General features: G+C 33.1%; 2 protein-coding genes across 7 annotated transcripts; one reads left to right on the top strand and one right to left on the bottom strand.

Moving 5' to 3' along the window:
* The first annotated feature begins 3,866 nt into the window (after window positions 1-3,866).
* On the top strand, window positions 3,867-10,457 carry ALiX (programmed cell death 6-interacting protein-like protein AliX). Its single transcript, XM_018510735.1, has 15 exons — window positions 3,867-4,168; window positions 6,324-6,439; window positions 6,807-6,934; window positions 6,999-7,277; window positions 7,345-7,446; window positions 7,528-7,750; window positions 7,822-7,945; window positions 8,027-8,204; window positions 8,282-8,443; window positions 8,521-8,664; window positions 8,753-8,968; window positions 9,053-9,202; window positions 9,539-9,683; window positions 9,745-9,933; window positions 10,067-10,457. The coding sequence occupies exons 1-15, from the start codon at window positions 3,960-3,962 to the stop codon at window positions 10,171-10,173; spliced, it is 2,472 nt and encodes an 823-aa protein (XP_018366237.1). The 5' UTR covers window positions 3,867-3,959; the 3' UTR covers window positions 10,174-10,457.
* A 698-nt stretch (window positions 10,458-11,155) lies between these two features.
* On the bottom strand, window positions 11,156-20,921 carry Moca-cyp (nuclear cyclophilin protein Moca-cyp). Of its 6 annotated transcripts, none has more exons than XM_018510721.1 (9): window positions 20,428-20,921; window positions 17,614-17,918; window positions 17,421-17,508; window positions 16,672-16,701; window positions 16,405-16,550; window positions 16,228-16,321; window positions 15,919-16,168; window positions 15,144-15,239; window positions 11,156-14,676 (listed from the first exon to the last, which is right to left on the bottom strand). In XM_018510721.1, exons 2-9 carry the CDS (start codon window positions 17,894-17,896, stop codon window positions 13,993-13,995), a joined length of 1,671 nt encoding a protein of 556 aa, XP_018366223.1. In that variant the 5' UTR covers window positions 17,897-17,918; window positions 20,428-20,921; the 3' UTR covers window positions 11,156-13,992. The 6 variants fall into 6 exon arrangements, with proteins under 6 accessions (XP_018366223.1, XP_018366224.1, XP_018366225.1 ...); XM_018510722.1 differs by lacking the exon at window positions 20,428-20,921 and adding an exon at window positions 18,113-18,135; XM_018510723.1 differs by lacking the exon at window positions 20,428-20,921 and having other exon boundaries at window positions 16,672-16,804; window positions 17,614-17,694.

The raw sequence follows: 20,921 nt of genomic DNA, 5'->3' as shown, positions 1-20,921 counted from the left end.
ATTAACGTCGTTGATTTTATCAACATGTGTGAGCGAGTTAAACTCAACAATTTCTCGAAAAGTAACGAAAAAGTAACGGTAACGTGTTACTTTTTAAATTGAGTAACTAGTAACGGTAATTAGTAATTTTTAACAAAAAGTAATTACTATGACGGTAATGCGTTATTTTTTTAAGGTAACGTTCCCAACTCTGGAAATAATCTTGATATTTTAATATGATGTTTGTTAAATCGAAATTGTTCACTAGAAATACATAACAGTTGTCACAACCATATACCAATAGTTGCGACAAGGAGATTTCTGTCCAATGTGTCATGTAAACGTGTAAAATAATTTTTGAAATGTCTTTGAGATCTGAATATGAGATTACATTAAAAATTTCGCACAGCGAGAAAGGCCAGCTTTCAATTTAAAAATTTCGAGTTACGAGCGAATTATTAATTGTCATTCATTATTGTTTACTTGGCCTCGTCTAATTAAAGGAGACATTAGCGGATTAGGACATGACACTTCGATGTCCAATTCTTCTTCCATTATATTGTGTAAGAATCTATGAATTGATAGGAAAACTAACACAATGAATTGCTCAACAATATTATTTTTAGAATAAGTAACTGTAACGCAATAAATAAACTCCAAGTAATCTAATGCTCTGATGACATCCGCTGATACAAGATATTAGCAAGTTGTAGTACTTACAACACTGTGAAGAGGTAGCGGAAACCTGCGCAAAACGGATAAGTTTTCATCCGATCTAAGGTTATTCTCTCCTTGAACAGAGTATAATATAAAACTGTAAAACTATTACATTTGCAATAATATTTGTCATCTATACGAATTAAAGCTTCATTATTATCGTCTGTCTTTAGTAAACAAATTCGATCACATTTACCATAAGCTAAAGTGACGTAAATGATGTTTTTAAAATGTTCAATAAATTCATCAAATGTTTATTTAAAAAATGCGATTAAAATAATTTATGAATGTAAGTATAGTTATAATTTGACAATTGTAAATTATAAACATGTATTTATTTTTATCAATTCTTAAATATAAAGAAATATTCGTAGTTCGGTATTTGTAATACGTGCGCGCACGCAACACACACGCACACACATCTTATACATGCTAATTATTCTATACTTGGTAATTTTAATGCTGTATTACTGAGCTCAAATGAAAAAAAAATCTAAGACAAAAATAATATCGAGGCTATTTTTATAAGGACCACCTAGGTAATTTTTCGTGACTATCAAAAGAGCTCCGGAAGCTTAATGGTAATAAAAGAACGCTTGCCTTGTTAATCGTTTTGGCTGTTCTAAAGAGATAAATTAATAAGGATTTTACACTACTAATCACTATTTTATCATCAGAAATCTTATAGATTTGTATTAATGATAAAACAATGACTAAATAAAATAAAATTCTCATTATTTATATCTTCGTAATAAATGAAATAATTGATAATGTAAGTGAACTCTTCAAATGCGACCAAAGACTTCCTCCGAGCCCCTTTGATAGCCAGGCTAACTCCTATAAGAATGTCGATCTTCAATAGTATCTTGTTGACGTCTTCATATATGTGCAATAACAGTATAATAGTAATATGTACAGATGGACTGAATATTCGGAAAATATCCGCTATTCGATACTTTTCTTTTACTATCCGGTTAGATATCAGCAATACATTTGGCTGAAATTTTATATAGAAAGTTTCCGTTATTGACGCAGAATTCTATTCTTTTCAGCTGAGCTTCTTACACAATTACAGTGATTTATGCTGCTAATAAAAATATCAAAATAGATTGTCACCGAAAAATGCTGAAATGCTATTGTCCATCATGAAAAATTGGTAATTATACAGTTTCATATTGAACAGAATCCAAAACAGGATCGAAGCGTTTATATGTTTTAACGTTTAAATAAAGTATACAGTGTTCGCCAAAAGTTCCAAGCCGGCTAAATATCTCCAATGTCAAGGTTACATTGATTTTTTTAAATTAGACATATTTTTGATTCCAAAATCTAATAGCCGATTTCAAAAGCTTTTCAAAACGCTACAATGTTTATTTTCATTATTAAGTACACTGAAAATTCATTTTTATATAAAAATGAAAATAAGAGAAACAATCTCTAATGATCTTGATCTTAACAAATATTATCCAGGGCATGATCCTGAACAATGTTCGTCAGTCGGACACCTTGAGTAATACTAAATAATGACAGTACTGTAACTTTCAAACTTAACTTTCGTTATAACTCGAAAAGTACTTAATAAAAAATTATTGTAGCATTTTGAAAAGCTGTTGACATTGACTATTAGATTCTGGAATAAAAAATAGGATGTACAATTTTAAAAAATCGATGTGACCTTGACCTGAAATTGGCGACGGCATCCAAGGTCAAACTGATAAGATCATTAAATAGATTTTTTAACTCTACTATTTTTATTTAAAATATTTTTCTCAGAAATGCATACTTTCCGAGATATTCAGCTGGTCCGAAACTTTTAACGGACCTGTATATATTTACACACTAATTATGTGTCGGCTCTGAAAGGCTTTATTTAATTTATTCAAGTAAGTCGAATTTGACGTGTGCAAAATTCCAGAGTAAGATATCAATGAAATAAAAGCAAGAGAGAGAAAAAAATGTTGAAAATATGTTTAACGTATAACCTAGTGACAAAAGGGTCGGGGCGTTTATATAAGATTTTTCTAAAAAAAAAAAAGAGGTTATAATAGTTTAAAAAATTACGAAAATTATAATGGTCACAAAAAAGTAATAGGTTATCAGTCGTTCTGCAAAGGTATTTAATGTTAAAATGGCAAAATATTGAATTTTCATAAAAACAAATTGTACACTAATGCCCATTTCCACCAATATAGATTAACTTTAATCTCGGTTCAACTTACTCTTCGTCTTTTTCTAATCTTTAGAACTAAAAAAAGACAAAGAGTAAGTTGAACCGAGATTAAAGATGATCTGCGTTGGTGGAAACGGACCTAAATCAATTACTTTTTATTTCATTACGTTTGCAGACTAAATAGCCTCTTTCATTTTATAAAAAGATACACGTAGTTTTAATATTTTATCCCAACTATGCAGATTCCTGCCTGCACTATACGTAACAAAAACGTGCTATTTTGGTCGCAAAATCGCAGAAAATATGTAACATTTTTTGCCATCATGTATTGTGGAATACGCAGTGTGTATTCCAAAATACACACTGCGTATTCCACAACTGCGTATTCCACAATACATGATTTCTGATAGGTTGAAATTCTTATTCTCTGTTCCTTTTATTGTGTGGAGCCCTTAATTGATTGACTGTCCCCACTACTTTGAATCTCATGATTTCTGATAGGTTGAAATTCTTATTCTCTGTTCTCTGTTCCTTTTATTGTGTGGAGCCCTTAATTGATTGACTGTCCCCACTACTTTGAATTTACTGCACATCGGAATGATTCACCTTTCTTCTTACACCAAAGACCTGTTCCTTTTGGCTGAACTTTTGCACCAGTTCATCTTTCTTCCCCTTCTTTCCTCCTGGAGAGAAAAGGAAGAGAGATGAACTGTGCAAAAGTTCAGTCAAAAAGAACTGGGGATCGATTCTGTATCTTGAAACGAGGTGAAAATTACAAAAGTGATTGAATTTACTGGAATACTGATAATTTCATTGGTCAACACCTAGTAAATTTGCTCACTTTTGTAATTCTCACCTTGAATGAAGATATCGACAGAATCGACCCTCCAGGCCTCATGTATCAAGTCACGTGATTGCAACAGCAAATCGGAATGCATAACATCGGTTGCGCCTCTCTAATAAATCTAGCTCTACGTGTATCAAGTGCACGATGTGAACTAGACCAATATTCTCACCACGGTAAATCAGTAATCACCCTTGTCAACCTTGTCTTCTTACATCATACCAGAAGTCAGAACGGGTGTCAGCTCATATGTCAAACATGGCGGAGCTGATTGCTATCCCTTTAAAAAAGCCTTCGGACGTCGACGTGGTAAAACCGCTTACTAATGTCATCCAATCGACGTACAGCGGTACGGGCAAGGATTACACGGACGCCGTCGCGGAGTTCGGCAAGCTACGAAACAACGCTCTGTGGCGCGCCTTTGAGAAGTATGAGAGCTCCTTGCAGGTTATCTACAGGTATGAGTCATTCTTTTCAATTATTATTTCGATTATGCGCGATTAGTGTACGACAGCCGTATGACGGATGTCATGACCTCTCGAATTGGTACTGTGACCCTTTATGTTGGGTCGGAAATCCAAACAGGGGATCCTCAAGAAGAACCTCTCGAATAAAACTCTGTATGATCTCATCATTTTTGCACCACTTGAGGCTGCGTTCTGCACTCAAAAACATTACCGAGTGGCCCCATGTATTGTCTCATCCTTATTATACACCCAATGTTAAACAAAAATAAGTTGATACATGGGAGCATGTTTCCGAATGCACGACTGCGTTCGGATTTCCACCCGGATGCTCCTCGGGTGTCGTGTTATCCTTGTTTAACATTCGGTAAATAACAAGGTTGATACGATATCTGGGGAACACCCAGATGGGAATCCGAACGCAGCCCAGCTCGAGTCATCACGTCAGTGAGAACCGGTGACAAGTGACATTCCATCTTGGCCGATTTAACTTCACACTGTACACAGATAACGAAAAGATCATGCATCTTCCCCTTTTTCCTTTTTTTCCGAAAGGCAATATTTGCAATATTCAGTCTTCAATTAAAGTTTATCTTAAGTTGGATCTTCATATTTGTTTCATCAATTTAGCTCTTGGTTTACCTCCTTTTCCTAGTTCTAATAGGCTTTCTACAATAAGCTATTACTTAAGTCTTAAGTCATAAGAAATTAACCAAGTCGAATGTAAGAAGAATAATCAATTATGATTGGTCAATTCCTTATAGCTTAAGACTTAAAGCTTAGGCAATAGGGAGTTTTAGCAATAACATAAATTCGGATACAGTGAACGCTAAAGTCACGTTATCCTTTTCTTAATTAGTTGTTAAGAAAAAGATACTGACCTTAGTGTTTACCATATCTGGATAAACGGTATTGCAAAAACTCTCTAATGACTTATTGTAGAAAGCCCATAATACTGATTTTGCATTAAGTCAATAGTCGGAAATCTAAAGCGTCGTCTACAACAAACAGTAGCAGTAGAGGCTGTAGACATGTAGAGAATAAGCTGATTTTTTGGCCTAGCCAGAAATGGTTGATCGATCAACATCAAATTGATGCTGATTCAACGTCGCTTTAGATGTACTAGTGTAACTGGTATCTGATAGGTTGAAATTTTAATATTTATTCCTGTTCCTAATATTTGATATATTATGCGGAGGCCCTTACGCTACGCCCTATTACATCCCAGCTACAAGTCATTGAGTGATCAATATCAAATTAACGTCGATCAATGTTGAATTAACATCAATTTGACGTCGAGCGACGTTAAATCAGCATCGATTTGAAGTTGATCAATCAATCATTTCTGGCTGGGCCGGAAAACCAGCTTACTCCCGACGTGTCTACATTGTTTACAGCCTCTACTGTTACTGTTTATTGTAACGACGCTTTACATTCAAGATTATCTTAAAGATATTGATGTAATTAATTCAAAGCATTTTTTTATTGATCTATTAATATAATTCTTTTTTTTTATTGGTTAATCAAATGTCTTGAAACATTTGTAGCGCCAAATAAACTTTATCCTTAAGATGATCTTGAATGTATGGTGATACTATGAAATTAGCCTTTAAAAAATTTAGAAATTTAAAATTTTAAGATTTTTATGAATAAGATTTAAGAAGCAGATAATGAATTGTTGAGTGCGCGTGAGCATAGCATGGCAGACAGCCTTCTGGTTTATCATGCCAGAGGTCCTAGATTCAATCCTGGTAGGAACCAAAATATTTATGCTCGTATCTCCTCTCGGAAAAAGTCGACAACCTTCCGAGAGTATACTTGCTCCTAAAAACACCTCTAAAAAAATCCGCCATTCGGAACGAGCATTAAAACTTTAGGTCCCATATGCTTGTGGCAATTGAATAATTAGCATGAGCACCACGAACATGTGACATAGAAGTAACACAGACCAGAAGCCTAATGTAAGAGGAAGAAGAATAATGGATTTGTTATCGTATGTTCCATCGCCAATGGGTTTGAATAAAATTTAAATCGTGGTACAGAACAGATTAAAAGAGATGGAATAGATTTAAGATGGAATTGTATCGAAAGAAAAAAATTTCATGTATGATTGAAGAACATCACCAACTGAATTTGACTTCATTTGTAGCTATTATGATCAATTATGTGCTCTGGAAGGAAAAATTCCTACACATGAGTTGCAAATACCATTCAAGTGGAAAGACGCCTTTGACCGTACAATTTTTGGAGGAAAACTTAGTTTGAGTAAGTAATAAAAAAATTTAATTATTATCTCATGTCTCTGTCTTAATTTTATGATGAGCCATTTAAAAATAATTTGAAACAATTACATCTGTCCTTTTCTAAAGAATTTAGCTAAATTTCTTATGTGATTCATTGTATACTTTTTTTCTTTCATTAAAAAAAAAGAGAAAAGCTGAACAATGTGCAAGAAGAGTTTAGCTAAAAAGAACGGACATATTGATGTCTAGGAGCTATCTTTAGATTAATGATGTTATGAGCTATCTTTAGATTAAGAGTACATATTAGACTTGTAGATAAGATAAGACGATATAAGTTTTGATTTACATCAATAACAATGTGATGCAACTTGTAATACTGTTTTATATAGCGATCAGTACATTGGCGTATGAAAAAGTATGTGTGCTCTTCAACATTGCTGCTTTACAAAGTTCAGTGGCAGCTACGCAAACCTTAGACAGCGACGAAGGATTAAAATTGTCAGCTAAATTATTTCAGGTTTGTCTTTTTATCCATGTTATTTATTTTTTACTGTGTGTTCAATGCTATAATCTTCCTGTAGCAATCAGCTGGAATATTTAATCATCTGAAAGGAAACGTTATGATGGCAATTCAACAAGACCCAACGCCCGATATTACCCCGGAAACACTTGGAGCATTGAGCGCACTAATGCTTGCGCAAGCGCAAGAAATATTCGTGCATAAAGCGATCCACGATTCTATGAAGGATGGCATCGTTGCGAGACTAGCAGCGCAAGCGGAAGAATTATATGCGGATGCTCTAAAATTATTCCAAAAGGAAATCTTTCGTGCATTTTGGGATAAGGAATGGGTGCCACTGGTCAGTACATTGGGATGACGAAACCGAATCACTTTCATATGTTTATTATAAGTAAATGTTATTACAGATTGCGGGTAAACAAGCTGGTTATCGCGCTATGGCTGAATTTTATCAATCGCTTGTATGCAAGAATAATAAATCAATTGGAGAAGAAATTGCTAGACTGGAGGTAATGGTGATATCGCGTAATTTATTTATTTTATAAATTCATATATTTTAAATGTTTATAAAAACACGGTAATATTTTTAGCATGCTGTGGAGCTGTTCAAAGCTGCTCAGCAAAGATCGAATAAACCACATTTGTTCCAAGATTACGCTAACAAAGCACAGAGAAATCTGACAGAAGTGAAAAAAGATAATGATTTCATATATCATGAAAGGATTCCAGATATCAAAAATGTGGAAGCTATAGGAAGAGCTAGCGTTGCTAAACTACTTCCACTACCTGAAGTATTTAGTACCGATTTTAAAGGTGTTTAATATTAATCTTACATAAGAAACATCTTCTCGTAATGTCGTAATTATACTGACACATGCTTATAGATTTGTTTGCTGAACTGTTGCCTCTTAATATACGCCACGCATTGTCAGCATATGAAAATCGTCGTAATGAGCTAGTTAATTATGAAATTTCAAATCTTCGTGAAATGACTCAACTTTTAAATAGGTACATATTTAAAGTATAGTGCAATTTTTATCCTCGAGTTATAAATTTCTCGTTAAATATTTTTATCGTATATACATACAGCGTTCTAGCGAGTTTGAACTTACCAGCTGCTATAGAAGATACGAGTGGAACGGAAATACCTGAATCGCTTTTGGACAAAGCGCTTAGCGTACGAGAATTGGGCGGAATAAAAACTTTGGAAGAATCTATGAGAGAATTGCCGGATTTATTGCAGCGTAATAAAGAACTTCTAGACGAGGTAAAAATATACATTATTTTTTTTTTATTAAAGCTGCTTAAAAGTATATTGTATGTTATCTTTTACATACTTTGTAGTCCGAAAGAATGCTGCAAGAAGAACGTGACTCTGACAATCAATTAAGAGAACAATTCAAGGAACGTTGGAAGCGAACGCCCAGTGCTCGATTGACAGAACAATTTACTAACAATTTACAAAAATATCGTGAAATTATAAATAATGCAGTTATTGCTGATAAGGTAAAAATTCAAAGAAAGAAAAAAAAGATTTCGTGTATTTTACGCATATTTCATTGCATTGATCTTACGTGATATAGGTAGTACGTGAGAAATATGAAAGCCATAAAGAAGGGATCGAAATCCTAAGTTTGGCTGAGGATGAACTTGCTAGAGCTATTCCGCAAGGTACCGCTCTTCAAGAAAGTAATGCTGTTATTAAGCTCAGAAAATTAATGGAAGACGTAAGTGAAAAAAAGTCATAAATGTATTTATACACATTAATTTTTTTGTATTCTAATGTTTTTGGAGTATTTTCTTTTCCCTTGTTAGGTAACTACATTAAAAACTGTACGAGATACTATCGAAAATGAATTTAAATTCGCCGCCAATGATATGAAAACGACATTTCTTTCGGCACTTGCTAAAGACGGCGCGATCGACGAACCAAATATATCCGTCGAGAGTTTGGGAAAGTGTTATGGGCCTTTACAGAAGCAAGTACGAGAGAGTATAGCACAGCAGGAAAAATTAGTTGCTGAAATTCAGGTATATCTGACAATTTCATTATGGACAATTAAAGATTGAAGATGAGAAAAAAGGGCATATATAACATTCTTGCGATGGTTTTAGAGTTCCCATGCAGAATTTACGAACGAACAAGCTGGCAGCGGTAGTGCGCGAGAAGCGATGCTCTGTAAATTAGCTTCTGCTTACGATGCGTTTAAAGAACTAAAAAATAATTTAGTAGAAGGAGCTAAATTTTACAACGATTTAACGCAGGTACCACATTATTATTATTATATAAGATCGTTCTAAGATGTCAATTTAACTCGTCTATTAATGCGGTAGTTTAGTAGAGTTTGCGTTTCAAGACCGAACCATCATTTCGGTGCGCATTTTTAAAGGACTACATACGTAGTATATAAATTCACACAGAATTATACAAACCCTTAAGATCCAAGTAGACGTTTAAAGCATTGATTTCTATAGGTTGTGTTTTTCTGCACATTACGGTCCTGTAAGATTTAATATTGATTATTATTATTGTTGTTATTGTTATTATGGCTTTCAATTTACTGTTGAATGTTTCATCATCTAATATATCTCTTTCAATAGCTACTCGTGGTTTTCCAAAATAAGATATCCGACTTCTGTTTTGCTCGGAAAACCGAAAAAGAGGAACTCTTGAAAGATTTAACTACGAACCTAAGCCAGACCGGTCCCGCTGCTACACCGAGCATTCCATCTCATCACAGCAGTGGTACGGATCCGTTATTGTTAATTAGCTTTAACACCAGTAAATCTCAACCATCTATCTACAGGTCCTCCCGGCATAAACCCAACACCGGAAGTCGCCGCACCGTCGCCGCAACTACCTTATCCAATCCAACATCAAGGTGGTATGCCTATACCTTATGGTGCTACGCCAGCAACGCCGTATCCTGCGTACGTTCCTCCACCGATGCCGACGGCGTACAATCCATATGCTACAATGCCATATCCTACGCAAGGTATTCTTAGGATTTCACAGTTCTATCATTTATAAATACGTACACACGGCGTCATTAATGCCTAGGCATTAATGACGCCGTGTGTACATATATGATATATTGAAAAGCACATGTAAGATTTATCGATTTTTAGCTGGATATAATCCGTACCAGAGTATGCCTCAAGCTCCATATGGAGGTTATGCTACGTTACCACGTTACAGCGGTACTCAGCCACCACATGGACAAAACCCATGGTGAACTACATAGGCAAGGAGTGCTGGCATATATTGCGATTTAAAGTATAATCGTATATCACGCATTTTTATATATAAATTCTAGAAAAATCTACAATTAACATTGGATGATGATGTTACGTGTAATCCAAGGGAGTTTACGTTTACAATTGTTACACGTTTCATCGGCATCGAATTCTTATTCAATACAGGTTGATCGTTGAAATTTGTTAAGCTTTAAGCGTCGCTTTATCAGTTTTGTAGAGGGCTTATTATCAATTTATAAATATATTTTGTAAAATAAAGTGAACCTATAGAAATTATTTCTACCTCTAGATACTCTAGAGAAAAGTTTCAATGCGTCAATCAGCGACAATACAACTTTAAACGGCTTTACATACGTACAAACAGGGATATATACATGCCTGATAAAGATAAATTATATTAATATGATATATCAATTATATCATATATTAATATCAATATGATATTAATATCAATATGATATAATAATTTACTAATACATGATATGTATCATATGATACATGTATGCGATACATATCATATAATGCTGCATGTAATTGCGTAAAATTACTCGGATATAAGATGCAAATTGGAAAATTGCATTATTACGGCGGTACTTGGTGGTAATAAACAAAAAGCATCAAATCTATTTTTTCTAAATTTCAACGAGCATTAACCAAAAAGATGTTACAAATTTATTAAAAATTTATTATGGATGTTCTTCTGTAGCAATATCGCTAATATTTTTAAAACGATTATATTCGATAAATAACGCATGGTATATATTCGAAAAAATATTAATTAAAACAACTATTTAAATTTGATAAAGGAATAATGGATATTATTGTTATATCATTTTTTTTAAATTCCTTTTTTATTATACGAAAATCACGTATAATAAGTAATTTATTTATTACAAATTTACACGTACATATGTATATAATGTGTATATATATATATATATATACACACACACAGGGTGTACAAAAAGTCAATGAATCCATTAAATATCTTGAAAAATAAGCATTTTTGAGAAAAGTTTCAGACAGAAATTGTAAGGTTTAAAAAAGTCTATTTACTAATCACATCCGTTTAACCAAGGCTGCAGTCGATTTGGATGCTTTCAGCGCTTTTCAGTACTTCTATTCTTATTTTACGTCTAATGAACGATAAAGACAGAATGATGATTACAGGCGGTTAAGTCCGGATCTACAATAGGTGTTTCAAGTTTTAAGCTGTAAGAAATTGACCAACTACAATCGAATGCAAGAATAATAGATTATGATTCATCCATTTCTTATGGCTTAAGGCTTAAAAATTTACTGTAGATCCGGGCTGACCCCGGATAAATTTTTAAGCTTTAAGCCATAAGAAATGGATGAATCATAATCTATTATTCTTGCATTCGATTGTAGTTGGTCAATTTCTTACAGCTTAAAACTTGAAACACCTATTGTAGATCCGGACTAATAAAGCGCGTGAGCGTCCAAATCGACCGCAGCCTAATGGCTCCTGCACACTGGACGCAGAAACGCTTGCCGCGCGACAAAATGCAACGTGGTAACCAATGAACATGTAGGAGCTGTAAACTTATTGGCTGCTGCATCACGTTTTGCCGTGCGGCAAACGTTTCCGCGTCCAGTGTGCAGGAGCTACAATAGCTCCGGCATACCAGCGCGATGTTAGTTACGCACGACACGCTATATCCAATGATCCAATGACAGTATACCTTTAGAATGAAAAAATCGATAAGGCTGTACACTCATTGGATATCGCGTGTCGCGCGCGACGAACATCGCGTTGGTGTGCCGGAGGCATAAATCTCGAGAAATCGCTCAGCTCAAGGGACAGACGTGCCTCGATCCGAGTATTGTATTATCTAAACATTTTTCGGAAAGTGTGGCCGACTTTAAACGAGCATTACTATTCAAACTCGTTTTTATGTATTCTATTTTGAAACGCGATCTGACTGCATTTACTTCTAAAGGCTTATTCTTAGAAGCAGGTGCCATTAATTAAGAAGACATCCGTTTGACTTTGAATGGCGTCGCCAAGGTCAGGTCAAATCAATTTTTTTTAATGGGGAACGCCCTATTTTTGATATCAGAATTTAATAGCTGATGTGAAGAGCTTTCCAAAACACTATAATAAAGTTATTTTTTATTAAGTATTTTTTAAGTTATAAAGCTTGAAAATTACAGTACCGCCGATATTAGCATTATCCAACGTGTCCAACCAATAGTTAAAATCACTTGAATGTTATTCACATATTCTGAACAAGCTGAAAAGCTATTAGATTCTGGTATAAAAAAATAGGGTGTTCTATTTAAAAAATCAATTTGATCTTGATCTGACCTTGGTGACGCCATCAAAGGTCAAACAGATGTGATTAGTGAATAAATCTTTTTAAACTCTCAACTTTTGTCTGAAACATTTTTCTAAAAAATGCTTACTTTTTAAGATATTTAAGGGGCCCGGGACTTTTTGCACACCCTGTTTTGTATACATGCATTTTAACAAAACAACTATGTGAATTTTAAAAGGAATTGATATTGAAAAGTTTTTTTTTTTGGAGAGACTTCATACAGAAATATTTTGAAAATATTTACCAGTACAATATACATATATATCTAACATAGAAAAGAAATAAAGATGCGAAAAATAGATGTCATTTTCATAAAAGTATGTAAATGTGTAGATAAATCTTATTGTACATTCCAATGATAAAGCATGTGCATCAACCACAAATATGTAATCGAAAGGAAAACGAGATATATTGCTCCAATATTATTATGGTATTATTGATTCGCATTTCGCAAATATGTTGGTGATTGTACATCGATAGTATTAGAATGCTCAGTAGCATTGGCGAGATATCCCAAATTGATTATCTAAAAGATGTTTGCATGATTTTCAATATTTATACGATTAGATAATGCAGTATTAATTTCATGCTTTGTTATTCAAATATAATTATAACAATTAATTGTAATTGATTATATTTAAAATTACATCCCTACATATATAATATATCCATACGAATAATGGAAAAAAGTTCAGTTTCGCAGCAATACATGAAAAGTGACTCGAGATTTGAGATTGGATTGGAATTTAATTTAAACTCGGAAAAAAGAAAACCAATCTCAAGTTTAGTGAACTTTGCTGATTGGTTAAATTCCAATCCAACATTCAATTTCATAGCGAATTCGGCATATTGCACTAGTGCGTACTTAGTACGAACTTTTTCAGTGTCACACATTCGGCTTATGTGCACTGTATCAGTTCCATTTTGTCATATTCGGCAAATGAAAACTGACTCAATATAGCTGAATTTATATTCGGGCCAACCAAATGGATGAACGAGTTCAAGAAATGTTACACTGATGTTTCTGATAGTGCAGTTTGGCATAGCACTAAAGAGTGGTTTTGCACTTGCACCATGTCAGAACAGCACCAAAGCAGAGTCAGTGCATGTGTACCGAATTCGCCACCATTCTCTGGTCTGATTACGGCTTTATTAAATCTATTCTTTATAGTTGAACTAGTGTCACTCGTACTTAAAATAATAGACATATATTTGATGTTTGGTGAAAGAAAAAAAGCTCTAGTGCTGTTCACCAGTGCGGCAATTAAGAAACAGGTCTATTGTGTGGACCACAGAAACATATGTATATTATTGCATATGCTTATCTATGAAATATCTGATAATACTGCATTAAACTAATCGTTCAAATATTTATTTTAAATAAGTCACAAATTTTACTTTAATAGTATTTCATTGGTGTCAATAAGCGAAAAAAAGAACGTGAAACGACGCGGATTAATCTTTGGAGTGTCGACTACTGGAGCTGTTTGACTGTGAACGGCGTTTAAATTTCGCCTGGTTCGTGTCTGATACATTATCGTTCCTCTTATATTTATTCTTATCGTAACGAGAGTTGATATCATTGTCCTGATGGGAATTCGAATTATTCCGACGTCGATCATTGCGCTTATCATAATGCCTGTTATCTCTTCCAGGTCTATTGGTTCTGTAAGAATCTCGTCTTCGAGGAGAATAATTTCTCCGATTTCTTCTATCACGACTTGCTCTACGATCATAATCTCTCTCTCTGGATCTTCGACGATCTCTTGATCGAGAGCGTTCGCGTCTTCTATTCGTATCTTTAGAATCACGCCGAGAGTTTCTATCATTGTAAGAACGGTTAGCATCACGTTTGAACGACTTCTCATATTTGCTATGCTTAATCTCCTCCTTGTTCTGCATAATATCATTCCCCTCCGCGTTTCTCTTTATGTTATTATCCTGTGCCATTTTAGTCATAACCGCTGGTTCGTCTGCTTGATCGTTCTCTTTATTCTCCATCAATTTCGTTGTGTATATATTGTTATCCAGATCTGGCAATTGATCATTTTCATTGGGATTCTCTACGAATCTTTTAATTCTGTCAATTTCGCGTTGTTTAAATTCTTCTTCTTTCTTGAGACGCTCTTTTTCTATTTTCTGCAATATGAAACAACGCATAAAACAATTATACATCTTTAACATATCGCTCATTTGCTACATAACTAAAAAAATGATCCTTTTTTAGTTGCTTGTAGAAAAAGAACGGAAATACATATAAAGAAAAAAAGAACATACTTTAAACAAGAAAATACTCTTACTCCGCTTTAAAACAATTGTAAAAATGGGAAGCTATTCTTGTGACAGTGTTCCCCTTGACAGTAAATAATTATAAAAAGTGGTGAAATGCAAGTGAAGTACTTTTATTCAATGCGCATACGTAACCTAATTTCACTTACATATGCCTCAACAATCAATTATTATACCAAAATTGCATTTCAAAATGAATATTATAAAATTTGAATGAGTCAAAAAATATTGAATAAGATTCGTTTTCTGGAAAACTTTTTTTTTAGCAAACTGTTGTTTTGTTGTAGTAAGTGAGCAATATAAATACTAAAATGTACCTGAAATTCGTGCAATTTAATAGTACGATTTTGAGCTTGCTTCCAATGAGGTGGTGTCATACTTCTGGAACGACTTCGAGAAGGAGTATGATATCGCTGGAAATTTATATAAATGTGCATCCATAACGTTAGTTAAAGTTAGTAGTAAATGGAATAAATCAAAAGACAAATCAGTTGAATTAATCTGACGCTGTATTCTTATCTATTCGTTGATTATATGCAATTAATGAATGGATAACCATGGTTTCTAAAGATTCCTGAGTAGTTACCATAGCCGTATTGAATCGTGACGTCAGAAGTGAGAAATGACACGCGTTAATTTTTATTCCGTGCTTTTTTGTAAATAAAGACAACTTGGATAAAATGAAATGATAAGATCGCTTTAAAACAATTATAACAATGGACGAAAGCTATTCTTATGTCTCTTAACAAATAAATAATTATAAAAAGTGATAAAATGGAAGTGAAGTGCTTTTATTCAATGCGCATGTGTAGCCTTATTTTCGCTTATTTATGCTTTTTATCATTTTTTGATTATTTATCACAAAAATGATTGTCAAGGGAGGATAAGTATAGTTTTCGTCCATTTTTACAAATGTTTTAAAGTTTAAAGCAATCTCATCATTTTGTTTTATCCTTTATTTACAATGATTCTTTATTTACAAATGAAACATAACAAAAATTAACATGACATTTCTCGCTTCTGACGTCGCGATTCAATATGGCCATGATGATTACTCAAGAGCCGCAATAACAATTTATATTAATCACTTACGAATATTCCTCTACCCTTGAAAATACGACCAGTTTTTCTATGAGATCGTACACGATCTCTTCCATAATGCTGTCTAAATTCTTTCTGATTTGCATTATTGGTAGATCCTGCCCTATATAAAAATTTATTTGCTGGTACTTCTGGAATTTCGTCGGGATCAATTTTGGTTACGGATACTAATGGATGAGGTTTCCCATCGTCTTCCTCAGAATCCCGAATTTCACCTTCTTCTGACTTTGCTCTCTTTTTACTGAAACAAGATAGTGTAATTAATATAATATTGAACATCCGGACGTATACTTTACATACCTTTTCTTGCTCTTCTTTTTCTTCTTCGCCTTATCAGCATAAGAATCAGACTCTGAATCCGCCGAACTACTTTGCTTCGCTTCTCGTTTTTTCGCTGCAAACGTACACATATTACGACATAGATATAATGTATTTGACATTCTATATTTGTATTTGAAAAATGGAAAACGATTATACCTTTACTTTTAATCTTCAAGACTAATTCGCCACAGTTCACAACCTTAGCATCTTGCAATGGACGTGACATTCGGTCTACTGGAAGTCCTTCAATATGCGTAATGATCTCTTGCCCAGACACTACTTCTCCAAAAACCACATGGACACTGAAAACAAAAACATTTTCGTATAAATGAACAGGCTTTTAAACAAAGCAGGGTTGGATTATTTTTAACGATCAGTTAAAACAGAATATCTCAGGATCAATATGAATTAATATATACTCACTTGTCGAGGTGAGGCGCTGGTTGTGTTGTACTACAACAACAAAATATGATTAAGGGGATGAGAGATGAACAGAAAGAGCCAGAGCTTTCATTGGTCATTGTGTTGTAGTAGTGGTGTGCAGACCCCCTCACGACTACGCAAAAACATCGCTAAGTTATTCATTCCTCCAGAATGATTCTTATTCCTATGTTTTTTTCAACATTTGCCGTGAGTTCGCCGCATAAATATTATGGGAGTAATATTGTACATTCGTGTAAAAGAAAAACTTGCTTTTACCATGCAATTAAATCTGTCGATCATGTATATTTGGAACTTATGATATAATTGGAAATTGGCCTCATATTGCTTGAATTTCCCACATTTATATGTACTCAAGTAGAAAAATTTTTGGGAAATGTGACTAAATATAAATGTTGTATTAACTTTATTTACCATGATTTACATAAAACGCCCAATTATTAATAGAGAGAAGGCAAATTTTCAGAAAATTATTTTCTAAAAAGAAATCTATTAATACAAGGAAAACACATAATAACCGTGTTGTAATATCTTGCTTGTTAAAGATACCTGTAAGATTTTGCCACATATATAAGTAACAACATAATGTGTATAATATTTAGTTTCAATTTACCTTTGTAATATATTATTAAACTTACAGATTGTAAAATTTATACATATATGCATGTATAAATATCACTTATCAATTTTATAGAGAATAGTAATTTTACACATTATCTTAATGTACTTACATGAAAAATTGTGAACCATTGGTATCTCTACCACGATTCGCCATTGACAACAAGAATGGCTTGTTATGTTTCATAATAAAGTTTTCATCTGTAAAAAGAATCAATGATTGTTAAAAAGGTAGATTTTCACTTTTTTTCTTTGAATTAATATACTGAATGAAGATTTTGTAAAACTAGAATCTTATATATTTACCTCCAAATGTACCACCATAAATCGACTCGCCACCTGTTCCATTGCCTATCGAGAAATCTCCTCCTTGAATCATAAAATCCTTTACGACCCGATGAAAAACGATGCCTTTGTAATGCAACGGTTTGTTTGTCGTATTCCCAAGTCCTTTTTCTCCGGTACATAACGCTCGAAAATTCTCGCATGTTATGGGACAAGTGTCTGAAAATAGCTCAAAGACTATTCTGCCCATAGGCAGTCCACCGACCTCAACGTCAAAGAATACTCTTGTGTTAACATTAACCATGGTGTAAGAGTCTCTGAATTATCTGTAAGTGTCAAGAGAAATGAGCAATAAGTATGAAATTATATTACAAAATTGTGTAAATATTAGAGATTGTAGTTTTAAATGTGTATGAATGTGACACATGTGTATACGCGTATTTAGATTCATGTGAAAAAAAGATCTCTACTAAATATGTATATAAGATCTCTACTAAATATGTAATAAATTATATAATACAAGATCCTGTGGCATGTCATGATTATATCTTGGTGCATGTATTTTGCACTCTCAGACTCTCGCTTCTTTTTTATTGCACTTTCATTCCAAAGAAATATTAATGTCAAGCTCGGAAATCGCAAAGCAATACAAATAAAAGGAAGGTCAAACATGAGCAAATAATTATTTGATGTTTGACTTTTCTTTTAATTTTGTTACTTTCATTTCATGTCACTACTATTTCCATTTTATATTCTGAACATCTTTTTTTATACATATAACAACAGTCTCACACATCTTACTATTCGCTGTAAATATCTGTCTTTTATGCCTCATTTTTTCGTTATTAACACTTTAGCATTGAGTTTAATAAATCTAGTGTACTATTTTACTTTATTGTTTTTCAAATATCTTAATATAATTTTTAATTTTTCTTTAATGCCTTAATTCCCATTCCACCAATGTAAGATTAACTTTAATCTCTCAGTTTAATTTATTGTATCTTTTTTAAATTCTTAGAATTAGAAGAAGGTAAAGAGTAAATTAAACCAAAATTAAAGTTGTCTTATATTAGTGGAACTAGACTTTAAATGCTTAGTAAAATCAATCTGATATTCATTTCTACCAATATAGATTAACTTTAATCTTGATTTAATTTATATGTTATCTTCCTAATTCTTAGAACTATAGAAAAAAGTAAATTAAATCGAGATTAAAATTAATTTGCATTAATAGAAATAGTCATTAACCAGATAAATAAAAATCATTCACAAGTGAGGGATTCTTGTGAATTTTATATATATAACCCAAGTGTGCACATATAAATGATATGATAGTGTTAAACAAAAGTAGATGACATATGCAATAAATTTAGCATTATGTAATGGATCTTATATACAATGTATCATATATAGTGCATTTGATAATAAATTTGATTGGATGCATATTAAGGGCGTCATACACAAATTGGTGTAATAATGTGTATTTAATATAAATATAAAATCATGAGATTCTTAATTTCAGATTTTATTGTGCAGTTATGTAAAATCTGTATAATTCGTAATGTTTGTATTTTACTTTTATGTTTAGATTAAATCAATGTACAATGGTTATGTTTACATTGTGTGCTTAGCCTGTGACCTATACCCCAAATTTGACCTAAATTATTCAGGCTCCATGCTGTAAATACTTAGCAGATAACCCGTCTTAGCGTTAGGTTGTTTACTTTCTCGGTGTAAATGCATGTGATTTGTATAAAACACAAAATGGCTCTAGGTAATCCGAACCAGTGTGGATTAAATATAATCCTGTCAATTTTTAAGTCAGTTTTGGTACAAATGGTTGATAAGTAGACCTAGTTTGGGTCATGATATAGGTTGGATTGCTATTAAGTCGTTGGATGTACACGTAGCCAATGGCTTTAATCTGCACTAATACACACTAGTGCATCCAACAGAATTCATTATGATTGAATTTATACTATACTGGATTAATACGCATTAAAGAGACCGTTTTATATAAATTATCTAAATGTAATAGCATAATATTTAACTTTGACGATGAAATAATAGACGTATGTTCTATTAAATAATGTAACAATATCTCTCTCATTATTAGATACTTAATTATATAAAATATTTGTTTTTACATATAACTTTGTTAATTTCACACAGATAAAAAAATTAGCTATTCTTAAATTAACCATAGAATGCTTATATATAAGCAAAAATATTGTAATTTAATTTCAAAATATTTGTTTTGATTGAATTAGTATTCATGTAAGATTTTTAAATGAACACGTCCTGAATTGAAAGTACAAAGTAATACTTACATCAACATCAATTCAATCTAATCAAGATTAAAATATCTCAAGTAAGATTATAATAGATCTGTTCAAAACTAAGCAAAAATTATAGCTAAAAAGAACAAGTCTAATATTTCTGCTTATATATGAGCATATTAAGATTGATTTAAGAATAGTCTTTTTCTATGCATATGTAGCAGTTTTTAGTATGCACTAATCTAATACAAATTATATCAGCAAATTTGATTTGTATTCTAATATAATACAAATTATATTAGAATGTAAGTCAAATTCGCTAATAATTCATTATAATTAATTCACAGATGATCCTACCTGGAATGACTTCGCGATTTCATTTCACACGTCGAGAATGGCGTGCCATTCTCCTTCGTATGAATCGTTTCAAATAAAAACGTGACAATGAGGAAGCAAGGAACGATAATAACTATCGATTACACGTGCACGTCCGTGGAAATCTTGAAAAAGTTGGAGGGAAAGGTTAAAGGCTATGAGAACCGCATAGTGAGCTTACCTCCAGAATACTTAAGATTAATGAACCGCCCTCGACGCACGATTCAATCAAATCTGTGGAATGTACTCGGCGTCATCAATTATCCCGACCTGTACGTTCAATCACGTTTAATTCTCTGAGAGTGCGTGAGAGAAAGTCCAAGTTATTCTAGACCTAGACTCGCCGCTCAACGAGATCCGTTGAGAAGTTCGATCAAAAAATGGCTAATGTATTAACTATTCAACTGTTAACACAGATTAAAGGTACATTTTTAAAGATTCTTGGATCTCTCCAGCGATGCCAACTGATGCCAACACCAGAGAGAAAGCTGAGAGAGGCTATGCCGGTTTTTTTCCTGTTACGGTTGAAATCGCCCATACACTATCGCCAGTACATCCATTTTCAATTTGAGAACTACGTGACTATAATATATACACTTTCCAACACTATCGATAAAATCGTATCGTCGAAAGTAGATGTGGTTCGTCTCTGTACTAAATCCTCAGGACAAAAGC

Source organism: Trachymyrmex cornetzi, unplaced genomic scaffold (assembly GCF_001594075.2).
Source record: "Trachymyrmex cornetzi isolate Tcor2-1 unplaced genomic scaffold, Tcor1.1 scaffold348, whole genome shotgun sequence".
NCBI classification, from domain to species: domain Eukaryota; kingdom Metazoa; phylum Arthropoda; class Insecta; order Hymenoptera; family Formicidae; genus Trachymyrmex; species Trachymyrmex cornetzi.
Note: the sequence above shows the minus strand (reverse complement) of the source record. Positions and strands in the feature narration are given on the sequence as shown.